Source organism: Ornithorhynchus anatinus, chromosome 3 (genome assembly GCF_004115215.2).
Source record: "Ornithorhynchus anatinus isolate Pmale09 chromosome 3, mOrnAna1.pri.v4, whole genome shotgun sequence".
Taxonomy (NCBI): Eukaryota; Metazoa; Chordata; class Mammalia; order Monotremata; family Ornithorhynchidae; genus Ornithorhynchus; species Ornithorhynchus anatinus.
The window spans coordinates 141304307-141321514 of record NC_041730.1 but is presented as its reverse complement, the minus strand read 5'-3'; the positions used below and the strand labels follow the sequence as shown (position 1 = coordinate 141321514).

The window sequence follows — 17208 nt, the reverse complement described above, 5'->3', positions numbered from 1 at the left end:
TCGTCTTGGCGCGCCCAGGGGGGCGGAGGCCAAGAGAGCAGGCTGACGGGCTGGGACCGTCAGAAGGAATCCTCGTCCTAATAATAATGATAATAATAATGATATCTGTTAAGGACTATGTGTCCAGCACTATTCTAAGCACCGGGTAGATAGAAGCTAATGAGGTTGGACCCAGCCCCACGTGGGGCTCAGTTTTCATCCCCATTTTACGGATGCGGTAACTGAGCCGTAGAGAAGTTCATTCGATAGTATTTGAGCGCTTCCTATGTGCAATACACTGTACTGAGCGCTTGGAATGGACAATTGGGCAACAGATGGAGACCATCCCCGCCCGGTGACGGGCTCACAGTTAAGTGACTTGCCCGAGGTCACACGGGAGACGTGGGGCGGGGCGGGGATTAGAACCCAGGCCCTTCTGACTCCCCGTTACTAGTAAGAGCTGTAGCTGGGGGGAGGAGGGGAGAAGGGGGACCCCGGAGGAGGGCAGACCCCCCCTCGCCCTTCCCTCTTCCCTCCCCTGGCCTTGGGCCCTTCTTGGCCTCAGTCCCCTTCCCCCTCCTCCATCAGCCCTCATCCCCCCCCGTCTCTGGATTCACTCATTCGGTCGTATTTATTGAGCACTTACTGCGTGCAGAGCACTGTACTAAGTGCTTGGAAAGTACAGTTCGGCAACCAAGAGAGACAATCCCCGCCCACAGCGGGATCACAGTCTAGAAGGGGCCAGGCAGCAAAACAAGTAAACAGGCGTCAGTAGCATCAATATAAGTAAATATATATCAGAACGAGTAAAGCAGGCATTAATAGAAGCAGCGTGGCTCACTGGAAAGAGCGGGGACATGGGAGTCAGAGGTCGTGGGTTCTAATCCCGGCTCCGCCACCTGTCAGCTGTGTGACTGTGGGCAAGTCGCTTCGCTTCTCTGGGCCTCAGTGACCTCATCTGTAAAATGGGGATGAAGACTGTGAGCCCCACGTGGGGCAACCTGATGACCGTGTATCCCCCCAGCGCGTAGAACAGTGCTTGGCACGGAGTCAGCGCTTAACAGATACCATCGCAAGCGCTGAACAGATACCATCATTATTATTAAACACGTAGAATTATAGATCCGTACCTATATAAACAAGTGCTGTGGGGCGGAGAGGTAGAGCAAAGGGAGCGAGTCGGGGCGAGGTCGAGGGGGAGGGGGACTCGAGGAAAAGGGGTGAGATGAGATGAGGGCTGGAGAACGGTCAGGCCCTCCCTCCTCACCTCCGCCAAACTCACTCTCTTCCCCTCTTCAAAGTCCTCCTGAGAGCGCACCTCCTCCAGGAGGCCTTCCCAGACTGAGCTCCCCCCTTTTCCCTCTGCTCCCCCTCCACCCTCTGCTCCTCCCCCTTCCCCTCCCCTCAGCTGAGCCCCCTTCCCCTCTGCTCCCCCTCCTCACCTTCCCCTCCCCTCAGCACTGTGCTCATTTGTATATATTATTTATTGCCCTATTTATTTTGTTCATGAGGTGATTACGTCCCCTTGATTCTGTTTATCGTGCTAATGTTGTCTCGTTTTTGTTTCGTTCCGTTGCGCTCTGCCGTCCGTCTCCCCGGATTAGACTGTGAGCCCGCCGTCGGGCAGGGACGGTCTCTATCTCTTGCCGAAGGGTACATTCCAAGCGCTTAGTGCTGTGCTCCGCACATAGTAAGCGCTCAGTAAATACCGTTGAGTGAACGAATGGGTCAGGAGATCCAGGCTTTGACCTCAGCTCTGCCACCGGCCTCCCGTGGGACTCGGGCAGGCCACTGACCCTCTCGGGGCCTCGGGCGTCTCATCTCCCAGCTTGGGACGGGTCATCTGCCCCCCCCCCCCGCCTCTCAGGCTGGGAGCTCCGGGCCGGGGGCGGGGACGACGACGGACGGACAGGGACGGTTTCTGATGGACGGCATAATGTGCCCTAGCCCTTAGCGCAGAGCTCGGTGCGGAGTCAGCGCTCGACCCTGTCGTTATTTTTGTTCTTGCGAGGTGTGCGCTTCATTTCTCCGCCTTCCGGCGATCCGAAACCGGGATCCGGGTTGGTAGGGCAGCTGTGCTGGGCAGAGCGGCGGAGGGGAATCGCGGATTGCCGAGGGAGGAGGAGATGAGGCGAGGAAAGGCTCCAGGCGGAGGCGAGGGTACGCGGGGGGAGGACTCGGAAGCCGTGGTGAACCGTGGACCCGTGGGTGCGCTCGGGGGGCCGGGAGACGCGCTCGTGTGAGGATGGCGTGAGGCCGTCCCCCCGGCCCCCGCCACCCAGCCCCGAAGCAGCAGCCGGGCCCTCTCCCCGTCGGCCCCGAGAGCCCGTCCCCGCCGGGAAAGGAGAGACCCCGACGCCCGTGCGAGCGGACGCCGTCGATAGAGTCGCGGCGGGCCCGGCGTTGGTCTGGGCGGGTCTCGGGGGGAGGGGGGAGCCCGCGGGGGTGCCGGGCGCTTGGGCTTTCCTAACTGTCCCGTGGTCGTCCGCAGCTTCCCGCCGGACCTCGCGGCCGGGCCGAAGGCGGGCGCCATGTCGGACCGGGGGCTGAAGTGGGCCTGCGAGTACTGCACGTACGAGAACTGGCCGTCGGCCATCAAGTGCACCATGTGCCGGGCCCAGAGGCCCAGCGGGACCATCATCACCCAGGACCCGTTCAAGGGCGGCTCGAGCGACGGGGGCCGCGACTGGGCTCCCGGCAGCCCCGAGGGCGGGGGCAGCCCGCTCATCTGCCCCGACTCCAGCGCCCGGCCCCGGGTCAGGCCCTCCTTCGGCACGGACGGCGCCAACAAATGGTCGTGCCACATGTGCACCTACTTGAACTGGCCCCGGGCCATCCGGTGCACCCAGTGCCTGTCCCAGCGGCGGACCAGGAGCCCCACGGAGTCGCCCCAGTCGTCCGGCTCGGGCCCCAGGCCGGGGCCCTTCGCCGCGGACCCCTGCGAGGAGTACAACGACCGGAACCGGCTGAACGCCAGGACGCGGCACTGGACGTGTTCCGTGTGCACGTACGAGAACTGGGCCAAGGCCGGGAAGTGCGTGGTGTGCGATCACCCGCGGCCCAACAACGTCGAGGCCGTCGGGCTGGGGGAGACGGAGGAGGCGTCCTCCCTCATCAACGAGCAAGACCGGGCCCGCTGGAGGGGAAGCTGCAGCGGCGGCGGGAACGGCCAGAGGCGGTCCCCGCCCGCCGCCCGGCCGGACTCGGAAATGAAGATGGACTTCCAGAGGATCGAGCTGGCGGCCGGAGCCGTGGGCTGCCAGGAGGAGCTGGAAGTGGACTTCAAGAAGCTCAAGCAGATTAAAAACAGGATGAAGAAGGCCGACTGGCTGTTCCTCAACGCCTGCGTGGGTGAGTGAAGCGCGTGCGTGCCGGCGGGCCCGGGCCGGGCGCCGGGGCGGGGGGCGACCGCGGCCGACCGGCGCGGTCGTCTTCCGGTCGCCCTCTCGGATGGGGAAGGGGACCTTGCGGCTGACCTCTTCTGGGGCCCGGGAGGGGGAGGTGGGCGGGAACCCGCGGGGCGGGGACGAGTCGGGGGCGGCGAGCGTGCGTGAAGTTCGGGAGGAGACGAGCTCGGGGGGGAGCGAGGTGAGCGGGCCGGAGAGGAGCAGGCGAGGAGGCCGGAAGCGGCGGAGTCGGTGCGGAACCTTGAACCCGGTTGGAACGGTCCAGTCGATCCCAGTCTACCTGTCGTGCCTCAGTTGAGTGGCAGAGAGAGAGAGTGAGCCCGTTGGCGCACGCGTGCAGGCACACGCTGTTGACCGGACAGAAAGACCAGGTGTGCTCCCTCCCAGCCTGCTGGAGAGGGAACGCTGGACTCTAAAGGCAGAGTTCTAGAACTCCGTCCTCTAGAAGTTAAGGGACCCACTAGCGGAAAACGTTCCCCGTTTCTCAGCGGCTCCTCACTCGTCGGTCGTGGGGCCCCCCCCCGGTCGCCGTCTGGGACTCCCTACAGGGCGGCGAGGGTCGAGGAGAAGAGGCCCCTACGGCCGGGGGCGAGGAGGGCCTCCCCCGCGGCGACCCCGGGTCCCGCCGGTGAGCCCGTGCGCTTGGGTGGGTGACTTTCCCCCGATGAGGCGTAAAGGCCGTTCCCCGTCGAGATCCCCTGCGCCTTGTGAGGGCCCCGCCTTTTTCCTCAAGCGTGGGGGAATCCCTGCCTTTCAGACCAGGGGTCAGAGAGAAGTCTCGACATTTTCCTCGACTCATCTCCCTCTCGTTCAACCCACATATTTAATCAGTCGCCGAATCCCGTCAGTTCCACCTTCACGACATCGCTAAAATCCGCCCGTTCCTCTCCATCCGAACTGCTGCCTCGTGGGTACGCTTATCCTTTTCCGCCTCCGACTAACCGACCTCCCCGCCTCCCGTCTCATCCCCCTGCGGTCCGTACTCCGCTCTGCCGACTGATGGTTTTTCTACGGAACCGTTGGACCCGGGTGTCCCTACTCCTCAGGAACCTCCGGTCGTTGCCCGTCCACCTCCAGATGGAACGCGGACCCCTCACCTTTGGCTTTAAAACACTCAATCCCCTTGCCCCCTCCTACCTCGGCTCGCTGCTCCCCTACCCTGACCCAGCCCGCGCACTTTGCTCCTCTAATGCCGACCTACTCACCGCTCCTCCGTCCCCTCTGCCTAGCCGCCGGCTCGTTGTCCGCCTCCTGCCTCCGGCCCGGGGCTCCCTCCCTCTTTGTGTCCGACAGACGACTCTCCCCACCTTTCAGACCGTATTGAAAATCGCTTCTCCTCCGAGAGGCCTTCCCCGACTAAGCCCGTATTTCCCGTACCCTCTCCCCCTTCTGTGCGCGCACTTGATTCAGCCCACCCTCGGCCTCTCGGCGCTTCAGGAGCTGAGTTTTGTTTTGATGTCCGTCTCCTCCTCTAGTCTGGAAGCTCCCCGCGGGCGGGGATCGTGCCGGCTCCGTCGGATCGTGCTCTCCCAAGCGCTTAGTACAGTGCCCTGCTCACAGTAAGCGCTCAATAGATGCGACTGGTCCAGCTGGAGCGCTCACGTCTGCTGTCCCCCGGCGGCCGTGGCCTCGGGGAAGGTGTGAGTCTCGGGCCGGGCGGGCGGATGTCCGGACGGAGGCCTCCGGGAAGGACTCGGTACTGGTTCCGGAGGCCTGTGCGGTGACACCCTTACCCGGCCCCAGCTGGTGGGTTTTCCCCCCGGGACCCAGAGGGCAGCAAGGCGGTAGTGGGGGCGGGGGGAGGCCGGCCTGGCTGCCGTGAGGGGTTCAGGGGCGGGGGGCCGCCCGCCGTGAGGGGGTCCGGGCCTCGGGCCGGGCGGCTGATGGGAGGCACGGGTCCGGAGCCGTTTACGGCCAGAGTGAGCCGAGCGCGTGGCGGCTGCTGAGCGGGCGGCCTCCTCGGCACCGCCGACGTGCCACGGACAGCGAGGGGTTTTTTTTTAGGATCCCTGCTCGGCCCGTCTGACCTGAGACGTGCCCCGATGACCGGAATGAGGGTACTTAATTAGGCGCTCACCGGGGGCCAGAGCGCGGCCCCGAGGGCTCGGAGAGGTGGACCCAGTTTCCACCTTCCCCGGGGCCTAGTCTACTGGTCCAGTAAATCCCACTGAGGGACGACTGCCCGAGGAGCGGGGGACTGCAGCTAGCCGGCGATGCCCGTTTTGCAGAGGAGGAAACTGAGGCTCAGAGGGGCGGAGCGGACTGGGGTTTCGAGGGTGCGTGGCGGCTTTTTTTTTTTTTGGCAGCTCCCGGAGGGAAGCGAGGCTCTCCAGAAGGTCCCGGGGCCGGAAGGCGGCCCCGCTCCTTGGCTCGCTTGGCCGCGGCTGCCCCGCTCCACCGCGGGTGCCCGGTCCACGGTGACACGGTAGTCTGGGGCCCGGACTCTCCGAGTCCCCGTTCCCCGCTCCTCGGCGCCTCCCCCGCCCCGCGGCTGTGCCCGGCGGGCCGCCCCCACCCGCCTCATTTGGGTCTCTGGAAACTCTGCCCGGCATCTGCCCGGCGTTCCCCCAGCCCCGGCTAGAGCTCGTGGGCCCTCAGGGCCTGTGGTCCCTTTCCTCCGCCAGCCAGCCCTGTCCCCGGGAAGGAAAAGAGGACCCACCGTATTATTTATGCCATCCCGCCCCCTCACCAGGGTAGCCGTCTCCTGCCTCCCCTGCTCAGCGCGGTGGCCACGCCGACCGCCGGACTCAGCCTCGGGGCAGGGTGGGAACTGGGTCCACCTGGCCCAGCCCCCAGCGCGGCGCTCCGGCCTTTTAAGCTCGACGGAAATATGGGTCTTCGAGAGCTGTGGGTGGGAGCCCCACCCCCCCCCCCCCCGGCATCCCGGCCGGTCCCCGCGGTTTGACGCGGCCACGGTGGCCTGGCCGATCCCCGGCCGAGTTTGAGGTCGGAGTCTCCCGGCCGTCTCCCTCTCTAAAAGCCGAAGGCCGTGCCAGAGGGAGGCAGGAAGGGAAGGTGGCGGGGAGTGGCGGCCATCTCCTTTCCATCCCGTGGGGCTCCTCGTGTCCCGTGTTGCCAAGGGCCTCTCCCTCCCCTCCCCCCGGTTCCCTTAGTCGATCTCCTCCGTCAGTATATTTGAAGGATCTTGGTCTCTCGCCCGGGTGCGCTCCAGACTCCCTTTTATCCCGTCCTCGGGTTTCTTATTCGCCCCTCTTGGACCGCTCTTCTTTGCCTCCTCAGCTGCTGGGTGGAATAAGATAGGGCCCGGCCCGGCCCGGCCTCCCTCCGGGTGAAGGGATGGAGGTGGGAAGACCGTCGGATCCCGGGAGGCTTCTCTCTGCGGGGCGGCCGGACGTTCCTGGGGTGGCCGGGGTCCCGCGGCCGTTGAATTTTGTTTTAGTTTTTACTGATGCTATCTTTTAGGCGCTTACTACGTGTCAGGCGCCGTTCTGAGCGCTGGGGTAAATTCAGGTTCGTCGTGTTGGAAACGGTCCCCGTCCCATTTGGGCCTCACAGTCTAAGCAGGAGGGAGGACAGGTGTCAAATCCTCCTTTTACAGTTGAGGAAGCTGAGGCACGGAGAAGCCAGGTGACTTGCCCAAGATCACGCGGCGGACAGAGTGGCGGAGCGGAGATTTGAACCCGGGTCCTCTGACTCCCAGGCCCGGGCTCTTTCCGCTAGGCCGTGCCGATGCTGGGGCTAAATGCTACCCAGGCGCCGCCCGTCTTCCTCCTCCTCTTCTCCTTCTTTTGTATTTGAGAGCTTACTGTGTGCTAAGCGCTTGGGAGAGTTCAGTACAACGGACCTGTTCCCCACCCACCAGAAGCTCCTTGTCTGGAGTGGGAGGCAGGCGTTAATATAAATTAGTCAGTCCAGTAGGGATCTGGACATATCTTTGCATCCGTCGTCTTGTTCCCCGGGCCGGACTGCCGACCCGCAGCTGCAGCAGCAGTTGCGCCGGCCGGATCCCAACGTGCACCGGGGCCTCGTTGCGTTTCTTTGGCGGGCGGGCAGGAGGCTGCTTGGGCCGTTTTTCGGAAGTCCTTCCCACGGGACGGTGCCAGGAGTGCCATCTCGAAAGATGCCGTTCCCCAGGTGGAGGGATGGATCCGTCTGCGGGGAGGAGAGCCCCCCGGGCCCCGGTGGGTCGCCCGGACGGACTCGGCGCCCCTCCGCTCGGACGCCGAGGGGTCTGAGCGACGACATCCCCTCCGGCGGCCCTCAGCCGGGGGCGGGCCGGCCGGCTGACCGAGACCGTGCGATTCCCCCGTCCCCGCAAAAATCAATCCTAATCACTCAGCGGATAGTCCCGCGGCGCTGTCAGCCAAGAACCGGGAGAGAGTTGGATGCTCCCCGACTTCTAAAAATACCCTCGCCTCCAAAGTATACGCAGAGTGTTCTGTGAACGATCTTTCTCAGAGAATCCTTAAAAGGAAAGTTTGCTTTTAGCACGCTGGCGATGCCTTGTATGTCCTCAGTTAGCTTTGGTTTCTTCGGTACCGTTGGCGTGTGTGAGTGTGTGTGTGCGTGCACGCCCTCAGAGTTCACAATTATGGTTTTCTTCCCCCTTCACGACTCCCCGTCTGGAGGCAGTCAATAATATTCATTGAGCCCGTACTGCGTGCAGGGCACCGTACTGAGCACTCGGGAGAGTACGATGTAGCAACATAATAATAATAATAATAATACCATTCCCTGCCCAAAAGGAGCTCGCGGTCCACGGGGGAAGACGGACGTCAATATAAATAAACGACGGATACGTGCATAAGTGCCGTGGGACGGAGGAGGGGGGCGGCCAATAAAGGGAGCGAGTCGGGGTGACGCGGAAGGGAGTGGGAGAAGAGGAAAAGAGGGCTTAGTCAGGGAAGGCCTCCTGGAGGAATTGGGCCTTCGGCAAGCCTTTTTAAAGCGGAAAGAGAAACTGTCTGTCGGATGTGAAGAGGGAGGGCATTCTAGGCCGGGAGCAGGATGTGGGCGAGGGGTCGGCGGCGAGGGAGACGAGACGGAGGTACAGTGAGTAGGTTGGCATTACGTGAGCCGAGCCTGCGGGCCGGGTCGTAGTAGGAGAGTAGCGAGGTGAGGTGGGAGGGGACAAAGTGATTGAGTGCCCAGAGGGAGCGGGAGCGGGGCTGGAGGTGGAGATCGGGGTGTCATCCGCGTAGAGGTGGGAGTTGAAGCCGTGGGAGCGAATGAGTCCTCCGAGGGAGCGGGTGGAGGTGGAGGATGGAAGGGGACCCGGCCTGAACCTTGAGAGACCCCCCACAGTTAGAGGGTGGGAGGCAGAGGAGGAGCCCGCCAAGGAGACTCATTATGAGCGGCCAGAATGCAAAGCCCCTCTTCTTTCTCTTTGTCCTACTCTAACGCGCCCTGATCTTCCTCCTCCTCCTCCTCCTCTCGCTCTTCCTCCTTTTCCTCCTCCTCTTCTTCGTCCTCGCCTGAATGTATCCCAGCTACAGTCAGCACGGTCGGAACCCAGCTACGAGGGGCGCGCCCTAGCCTACGGCCGTAGCGCTTTTCTGTCACTGGCTCTGACGGGGGTGTTTAAAAAAAAATCATTTATAGCTTGAGGTATTTCCGACGAGGAATGACCGTCTTCCCTAGCGGGATGCTGGACCGGGGATACTGACTCCGGAGGGAGGCCCCTCCAGGCAATCCGTCGTATTTAGCGAGCGCTTACTGCGTGCAGAGCACTCTACTGAGTGCTCGGGAGAGTACGGTATGAGAGATTCGGAAGACCCGTACCCTGCCCACAGTGAGCTTACGGTCTAGAGGTCCCGATGTCGACTGGGTCAGCAGCCGGATAGATGAGCCTTCGATCCGAGCAGATCGTGCCCTGCCTGCCATCTCTCTCTTTTACGGTATGCGTTAAGCCCCTACTACGTGCTCGCCGCCGTACCGAGCGCTGGGGTAGATACAGGCTGACCAGGCTGGACGCCGTCCCTATCCCGGGACGTGGGGCTCGCGGTGTAATCCCCGTTTCACAGGTGAGGTAACTGGGGCCCGGAGAAGCCGAGTGACTCGCCCGAGGTCACAGCAGACAGGCGGCAGAGCCAGGATCGGAACCCAGGTCCTCCGTTGACTAGGCCGGGCTACTCCTCGGCTCAGCTCGGATAACCCTTGGCCTCCGTGCCGGCCCCCGCGCTCCCGGGGAGACCGGCCTCCTCCCCGCCCGCCTGGCCGTCCCCAAGATCCTCCCCCCGGGCCTGACTCGTCCCCGTGCACCCGGGCGCCACGGTGGCCCGGCTGGGCTGTCGACCAGATGGCTGTGCCGAGGCGGCCCGTGCCCTTCCGGGAGGGCCCCGGCGCGGGGGCGTGAGCCCGGAGTCCCAGGCGGCTCCGCCCGGAGACGGGTTTCGAGGGGAGGATGGTGAACGAAGCATTAGGGTGCCTAGCGAGGGCCAGAGATACTCTGGCTCTCTTCCCTGTGCTCCACTGAGACGGACGCCGGTGCGGAGCGTCCGGGCCGGAAGGGCCGACGGGCCTCCCCGGAGGGACGCGGAGGGAGCGGTCGTGAGCCGGCGGACCGTCTTCTGAGGCTCGGGGGGAGGAGAGGGGAGGCACGACATCCCCTCCCTCTGGGCAGCGGCCGCCCGAGGGGCACCGGTGGGAAGGAAGGGATTTGGGACCATCCGGTGCTGCAGTCTCTTGGGCAGCTGCTGCCGAACGAGGGGCGCCTAAAAATGGCCGCGACTCTCCCGCCACCGCCCCCGCGGCCGGCCCTCTCTGCCGGCAGCTTCCTCACAGACGCCGCGGTCCGTGTTCTCACCGCCGCCTCTCCCGGGGTGGCGGGAGAGGAGCAGACCAGGTCAGTAGGAGAATGACCGGGGGCTGACGCGGGCCCAGTTGGGCCCGGGGACGGTGAGGGAAAGTGGCGGAGAGCTAGGCCCCCCCCCCGTCCCCCGTCCCCCGTCCCGGGCCGAGGTTTGCGGAACGGAGCCGCTCGAAGCCCACTCTGGTTTTGGAGGGCCCCAGACCGGGCCCGCCGGCGCCGGGCATCGCGGTTCCGGTCCCTGGCACGGAGCGCATTGGGCCGGGCCGTGGTTCTCACCCAGGCTCCGCTGTGCTCGCCTGCCGGGTGACCCTGGCCAAGTCACTCCACTTCTCTGGGCTTTGGTTTCGTCTTCTGTTAAATGGCGATTCGATACCTGCGGCTCAGTGGAAAGAGCAGGGGCTTGGGAGTCAGAGGGCTTGGGTTCTCATCTCACCTCTGCCACTTGTCAGCTGTGTGACTTTGGGCGAATCCCTTCACTTCTCTGGGCTTCAGTCACCTCATCTGGCAAATGGGGATGAAGACTGCGAGCCCCACGCGGGACAACTTGATCACCTTGAAACCGCCCCCGCCCAGTGCTTAGACAGTGCTTCGCACACAGTAAGTGCTTAACAGGATCCCATCGTTATTATTATTATAATTACCTGTTGTCCCTCCTACTTAGACCGGGCGCCCAACGTGGGACAGGGACCGTGTTGGACCTGAACTGTGTCGTCGACTCCAGCGTTTAACACAGTGCTTGGCGCGTAGGAAGTGCTTATAAAAGACCATTATTGTTATCATTGTTATTATGTCCTAAGGGGTCACAGAAAACTCTGTTGAAAACTGGGCTGTATGGGGGAAACGGTTATCTCCGATCCCCGGGCCGGCTAGCTCGGTCTGCCGCCGGTTGTCATCGTAGCCGGGGTTAGAGTGGAGTTTACAGAGAGGGTGACCTCTGACCCACCCGAAAAGGATCCTTCCCAGGGACCTGTTGAACGAAGAGCCCTTGGGGACTCTGGTTTCCTTTGTTCCGTGCCGTTCCCTTAAGGTATCCCAAAGGGTGGGCAGAACCTCCCAGTAAGTCGGAGCCCGTGGGTTCAAATCCCGCCTCTGCGACTTGTCAGCAGTGTGACTGTGGGCGAGTCACTTAACTTCTCTGTACCTCAGCGACCTCATCTGTAAAACGGGGATCAACTGTGAGCCTCACGTGGGACAACCTGATGACCCCGTGTCTACCCCAGCGCTCAGATCAGTGCTCCGCACGTAGTAAGCGCTTAACAGATACTAGCGTTATTATTATTATTAGAGAAGTAGCATGGCTCAGTGGAAAGAACCCGGGCTTGGGAGTGAGAGGTAATTGGTTCGAATCCTGGGTCTGCCACTTGGCAGCTGTGTGACTGTGGGCAAGTCACTTCACTGGGCCTCAGTTACCTCATCTGTAAAATGAGGTTTAAAAGTGCGAGCCCCACGTGGGACAACCTGATGACCCTGTATCTCCCCCAGCACGTAGAACAGTGCTCTGCACGTAGTAAGTGCTTAACAAATACCAACGGTATTATTGTTATCATTATTATTATTATTAACGGTCCCTTTTCCACTTGCTGCGGTTGGCTCGATCTTTTGGTACAAGACGGTCTTCGCTCCGAAGTCAGGTTCGGGCGGGCACGCCCTCCAACCTTCCAGAATTAGCCGGCCGTGGGCGGCACGGGCGCCCCCAGACGAACAAGTCTCGCTCGTCTTCACGTCGTCGAGGCATCGGCATGCGGCGCGAGCCCGATTCTTTTCAAAATGACGGGGAGGTTCACTCGGTCCCAGCTGCCGTGGTGGTTTAGGGTTCCACTCAGGTGACTCAGAGGGCACAGGTACTTCCTTGGCTCCGCCGAGGCATTTCGCCGTCACGTCCGGTGATACGGCCTCTGGAAGCCAGAGCGGCTCAGATCTCGGGACCGGGTCTTACCCGTCTGTCAACCGCTTCTCTTTTCTTTTTGAAGTCCGACCGAACTGAGCGCCGGGGAGAGGACGAGAGTTAGCCCACCCGGTCCCTGCCCTCTGGGAGCTTACAGTCTAGCTGCAGAGACAGACACTAAAACCGTTTGCAGACCGGATGAAGAAGGGAAAGGGGATCTGTTGTACCCGGGCCAGCGGTCGGGGAAGACCCAGGCTCCGTCGGGGCTCTGGGAGGTGGCCCGGGAGGGCCGAAGTAGCCGGCGTGGGGCTGGGACTCGGGGAGCGGAGGGATCGATCGGGGAAGGCCTCCCGGAGGAGGTGGGATTTCTAAAGAGCTCCGAAGATGGGGAGAGCCGAAGTCTTACCTGTCAGAAGGCTCACGATTAACGGGTGAGTCCACCGGTGGTATTCGTTGAGTGCTTACTCTGTGCAGAGCACCGGACCGAGTACCCGGGAGAGGACAACACACGAGTCGGTAGACCCTATCCGTGCCCCGCTGGAGCTGACGGGGAGCAGACGATCAGTCGATCGGTGGTATTTAGTGAGCGCTCACGGTGCGTAGAGCGCTGGACGGAGCTCTTGGGAGACCACCGTGTGACAGAATCGGTAAACGAGTGCCCCGCCCGCAACAGGCCTACAGTCCGGAGGGATTCATTTAAATTACACGTCGGGGGAAGGGGCGGAGTATAAGGCCCCGTGGGGCTGGGGGTGGGGTATCACAGTGCTCAGGCGGTACAGACCCAGGTGCGTAAGGGACACTGGGGGGAAGGAGGAAGAGTGCTGGGGGGAGACTGGGCTAATCAGGGAAGGCTTCCTGGAGGAGTTGGGTGGGGGGGGGGGCGAGGAAGGGCTTTGCTGGAGAGGGAGGGCGGTCCTGTGTCGGCTGGGTAGGAGGAGGGATTCCCAGGCAGGAGGAAGGACGTCAGCAAGGAGTCGGTGGCGAGAGGGTTACGATCGAGGCCCGGCGAGCAGGTTGGCGTCAGAGGAGCGAATCGTGTGGGCCGGATGGGCGTGGGACAGGAGCGAGGGGAGGTGGGAAGGAGAGAGAGCCGAGCGACCTCGCGACACGAGAACTGTCCTCTCCCCTGCGTTCTAGGGGCCCCAGGTGGAGGGTTTTAAATCACGATTATGGCATTTCGGGAAGCGCTTAAGAAAGCCCAAGCCCCGTACTAAGCGCTGGAGTATGTACAAGATAATCGGGTCCCCCACAGGAGGGAGGACAGCCATCCGATTCCCATTTTGCAGATGAGGGAGGGAACCGAGGCCCCGAGAAGTAAAGTGACTTGCCCAAGGTCACCCGGCAGACAGGCGGCAGAGCCGGCATTGGAACTCAGGTCCTCCGGCTCCCAGGCGCGGCGGGGTTTTCCCTCCGGGCCGCGCCGCTTCTGACTCTCTCTGCCGGATGATGATTTTACTTCCTTCGGAGTGGGACCGTTGGGAGTCAAATCATGAATAAAATTCCCATTTTTAACCGAGGCTGACTTAGAGACCTGAGTTCCCGGGTCTGCGGGAGCAGCTCCGGGATCGGGCCGGATCCCCGATCCCCTCGCTCACCTAAGGGTGCCAGATCCCTGGGGGCGAGGACCCCCAGGAGGCTGTGCGAGCACCCACCCGCGACCCTCCCCGTCCCCCTGGGCCCCGCGGGCTTCGGCACCCACGCTTCCTACCGTCTTACTCTGGCGGCTCTGTGAGGAGAATGGCCTGTGGGGTACGCGCCGGCTCAGGGCCGGGCCGCCCCTGCCGAGGGACCCGGGCCGGGCTGGGGGGGAAACCTGCGTGCGCGCTGTCTTCCTCGTTTAAACCGGAATGACTGAAGTTCTGGCACTGGAGCCTGTCGGTGTCCCGCCAGACTTGCCTTTCAATAAACCTAAAGCCTCTCCGAGTTACATTTCAGTCTTTCACCGTGTGAACGTCAGTCAGTCGGTGGCATTTACCGAGCTCTGGCTGTGTGCGGAGCACTGTAGGGAGCGCTTGGGAGAACACGGTAGAGCGGATAACCCTGCCGCACAAGGAGCAAAAACGGCGTAATTCCCGAGTAGCCTGTTGGGGGACCTCAAAACAGGTGAACGGATTTAACGGCAAGAAGAAATGGCCTGTGATATTCTTTTTAACCACGGGGCAATAATGAACAGAAATTTTCCGTAATAAGATGTCCCGGTGAAATAGATTCGTTCCGAACGGTAACCGTCCCGACCGGGAAGGGACCGTCGGGGACGGGAGAGCCGGGAGGGAGAACCTTGGCTCCGGAGTCGCTCCTGGAACGCAGCTGCCCGGGGCCCCGCTTCCCGGCTTAAAGAGCGCGGTCCGACAGGCCGGGGAGTCGAGCTATGTGACATTTTCCAGCGCGAGGAATGCAGTGGGCGGCGGTCAGCGGCCGCTGTCCTCGGAAGAGGTCGGCTCGGGACGGAGCCGGGCCCCGCCCCGGGCCGGCCCGTCGTGGTGGCGAGGCTCCGTCCGGGAGGACCGGCCCCGCCCGGGGTCTCGTCTCGCCGGCCGAAGCCTTGTCGTATCGATCTCGTTCTGGGCGGGGCAGGGGTGTGCGGAGAGATCCGCTGTGTCCTGTTGTGGGTCTCCCCACGTGTCCTGAAACCGGTTCCGGATCCCCAACCCAACTGGCCACCCACCTCTGCTCTCCCGGCTGGGTGTTTTGCGACCTTTGCTCTGGGAGAGAGCCCCCACCGACGACCCCCCGCCTCCTGGCCAGGTCCCCGGGCCTTGCCTCAGTCAAGTCCCCGACGACCTCTCTGTGACCTTCCCCTCTGCCGCCTCCTGTTCCTCTGCTCTTCCTGTCCCCAAGGGGGCACGTGGCGCGTCCACCTCCGGTCAGCCCACGCGCTCCTCCTCGGTCTTTACGTTTCACCTCCGTCCTCCAAGCGGGAGGCTCCCACGGCTCCAGTTCTAGGCCCGAGGCTTCATCTCCTAGTCGGCCGCGGGCTGCTTTCGATGGGGCTCCGCCTCCGCTCTCCTACCCGGTGGGGTCTGCGGGGGCTCCGTCCCCGACGAGCCCCTCCGGAAGGGGGACGTCCGCTCCGCCCCGTGCGCCGTGCCCTCCGCCCGCGTCCCGCTCCTTCTGGACGGGCGCTGGGGAGGCGCGTGCCGTGCCGCTGGCAGGGACGCTCGCTGAACGCGTGCCGTTAGGGGATGGGATCGAGCTTAACGATGGTATTTGTTAAGCACCCGCCACGTGCCAGGCACCGTCTCAAGCACCGAGATGGATACGGGCGAATCGAGTTGGACACGGTCCCTGTCTCTTGTGGGGCTCGTCGTCTCGATGCCCATCTTCCCGATGAGGCGACTGAGGCCCAGAGAAGTGACTTGCCCAAGGTTACGCAGCAGACAAGTGGCGGAGCCGGGAGTGGAACCCGTGACCTTCTGACCCCCCGGTCCCGCCGCTTCTCTGAGCTTCCGCGGGTCCCCTCCGTCCCCGCTTGACCCTGCCGGTCGTGTCCACTGTCAACGCTCCGCTCCGACTCTCCAGCTCGTGTGTGCCACGCCCCCGCCGCCACGTCCACCTTCAGGCCGAACGGTCCCGCCACACAGCGCGTTCCTCCCCGTAGCCTTTGTCCCAGTGATCGAGCCCTCCTCACCTCATCAGAATTTTTATTGAGGGTCTCCCGGGTGCAGAGCGCGGTACGTCAGTGGTATTTATTGAGTGCTGTCTGTCTGCAGAGCACTCTACTAAACTCTAGGGAGAGGTCGGTATTCCAGAGTTGGTAGACGCGTTCCCTGCCCACGAGCAAACTTGCAGTCTAGGGGGAGACGGAGAGTCCTATGAATACATAAATTATGGATAGGTACGTAGGTTACGGATAGATACCTGAGTGCCTTGGGGCTGAGGGGGTGGGGTGATTAAAGGGTGAAAATCTAAGGTAATGGATGATGGAGAAGGGAGCGGGAGCAAGGGAGATGAGGGCTTAGTCGGGAAAGGCCTCTCGAAAGAGATGTGCTTTTAATGCGCTCCGAAGGTGGGGCGAGTGATAGTCTGGTGGATGTCATCATCGGTAGTGTTCGCTGAGTGCATACTGGGTGCACGGCACTGTACCGGGCGCTTAGGGGATGGGGTGTGCGTGTGTCTGCGTGCCCGCGCGCAGGAGATGGGGAGGGCGGTGCTCTCGACCCCCTTTGGTCTCTCTCCTTCGCTCACGAGCCTCTTCTGTGATTCTGTGGGTGTAGGGGTTGTGGAAGGTGACCTGGCGGCGGTAGAGGCGTACAAGTCGTCCTCGGGAGGAGGGGACATCGCCCGCCAGCTCTCCGCAGACGAAGTGCGCCTCCTGAACCGCCCTTCCGCCTTCGACGTCGGCTACACCCTCGTGCACCTGGCCATTCGCTTTCAGAGGCAGGACATGCTGGCCATCCTGCTGACCGAGGTAGGTGGGAGCTCCTTGGCCCTCTCTCGTGGGCGGGCGGGGCCGCCGGCCGGCCTCCGGTGATCTTCGGCGGCTCCCCGGCTCGTTTCTCGAGAAACGTGGGCTTGGTTGGGTTCGCCACGGGCGCAGGTGGAGGGCTTTGGTCACTTTGGCTGGCCGAATGCTGTCTCCCGCACCCTGGCGACCTCCCCACCCCCTCCTCCCTCTTCCCCAGTCGCAGCCACATTTGGGGGAGAGAGAGTCGGTTCACACTGGGCCCCGAGAGACGGCCCAGATGCAGCGAGGGACAGGTGGCTCCCGCTGTCCATTCGCGGGCTTGCCGGGGCCTGCCTTTCTGTGGACCCGCCGGGCTCTCCAGGCTGACGACGGGGCCACTTCGCAAGGGAGCCGGCCGACGGGCGGGGGGTGTCTTCCTGCCGCAACGTGGCAGCCTTCGCTATTTCAGGCCGCGGGACTTTGAAAAATTCCCCGTGGGATCCTAAGGTCATGTTGGAACCTGTTCTTTCAGGAGGAGACGGAGGTCCTAAGTGACGGTGATCACAAATGACTTTAGTAATGGCGGTGTGTGCTCTAAGCGGCACTGCCTAAGCACTGGGGTGGAGGCAAGATCCCCGTCCACCCAGGCTCACGGTCTGAGGGAGAGGGAGAACGGGGGTGTGGTTCCCGTGCGATAGATGAGAAAACCGAGGTCCAGAGAAGTGAAGCGACTTCCCCAAGGTCCCCCAGCAGGCAATGGCGGAGCCGGGGTTAGAAGCCA

At 62.9% G+C, this 17208-nt stretch overlaps 1 protein-coding gene across 1 annotated transcript in view; it reads left to right on the top strand.

Moving 5' to 3' along the window:
* Positions 1–17208, top strand: part of ZRANB1 (zinc finger RANBP2-type containing 1) — a 59410-nt gene that overhangs the window by 24669 nt on the left and 17533 nt on the right. Inside the window, 2 exon segments of the mRNA XM_029059447.2 lie at positions 2471–3330; positions 16258–16451. Of these exon segments, the coding sequence (XP_028915280.1) occupies positions 2511–3330; positions 16258–16451 (1014 nt within the window). The 5' untranslated portion in view covers positions 2471–2510.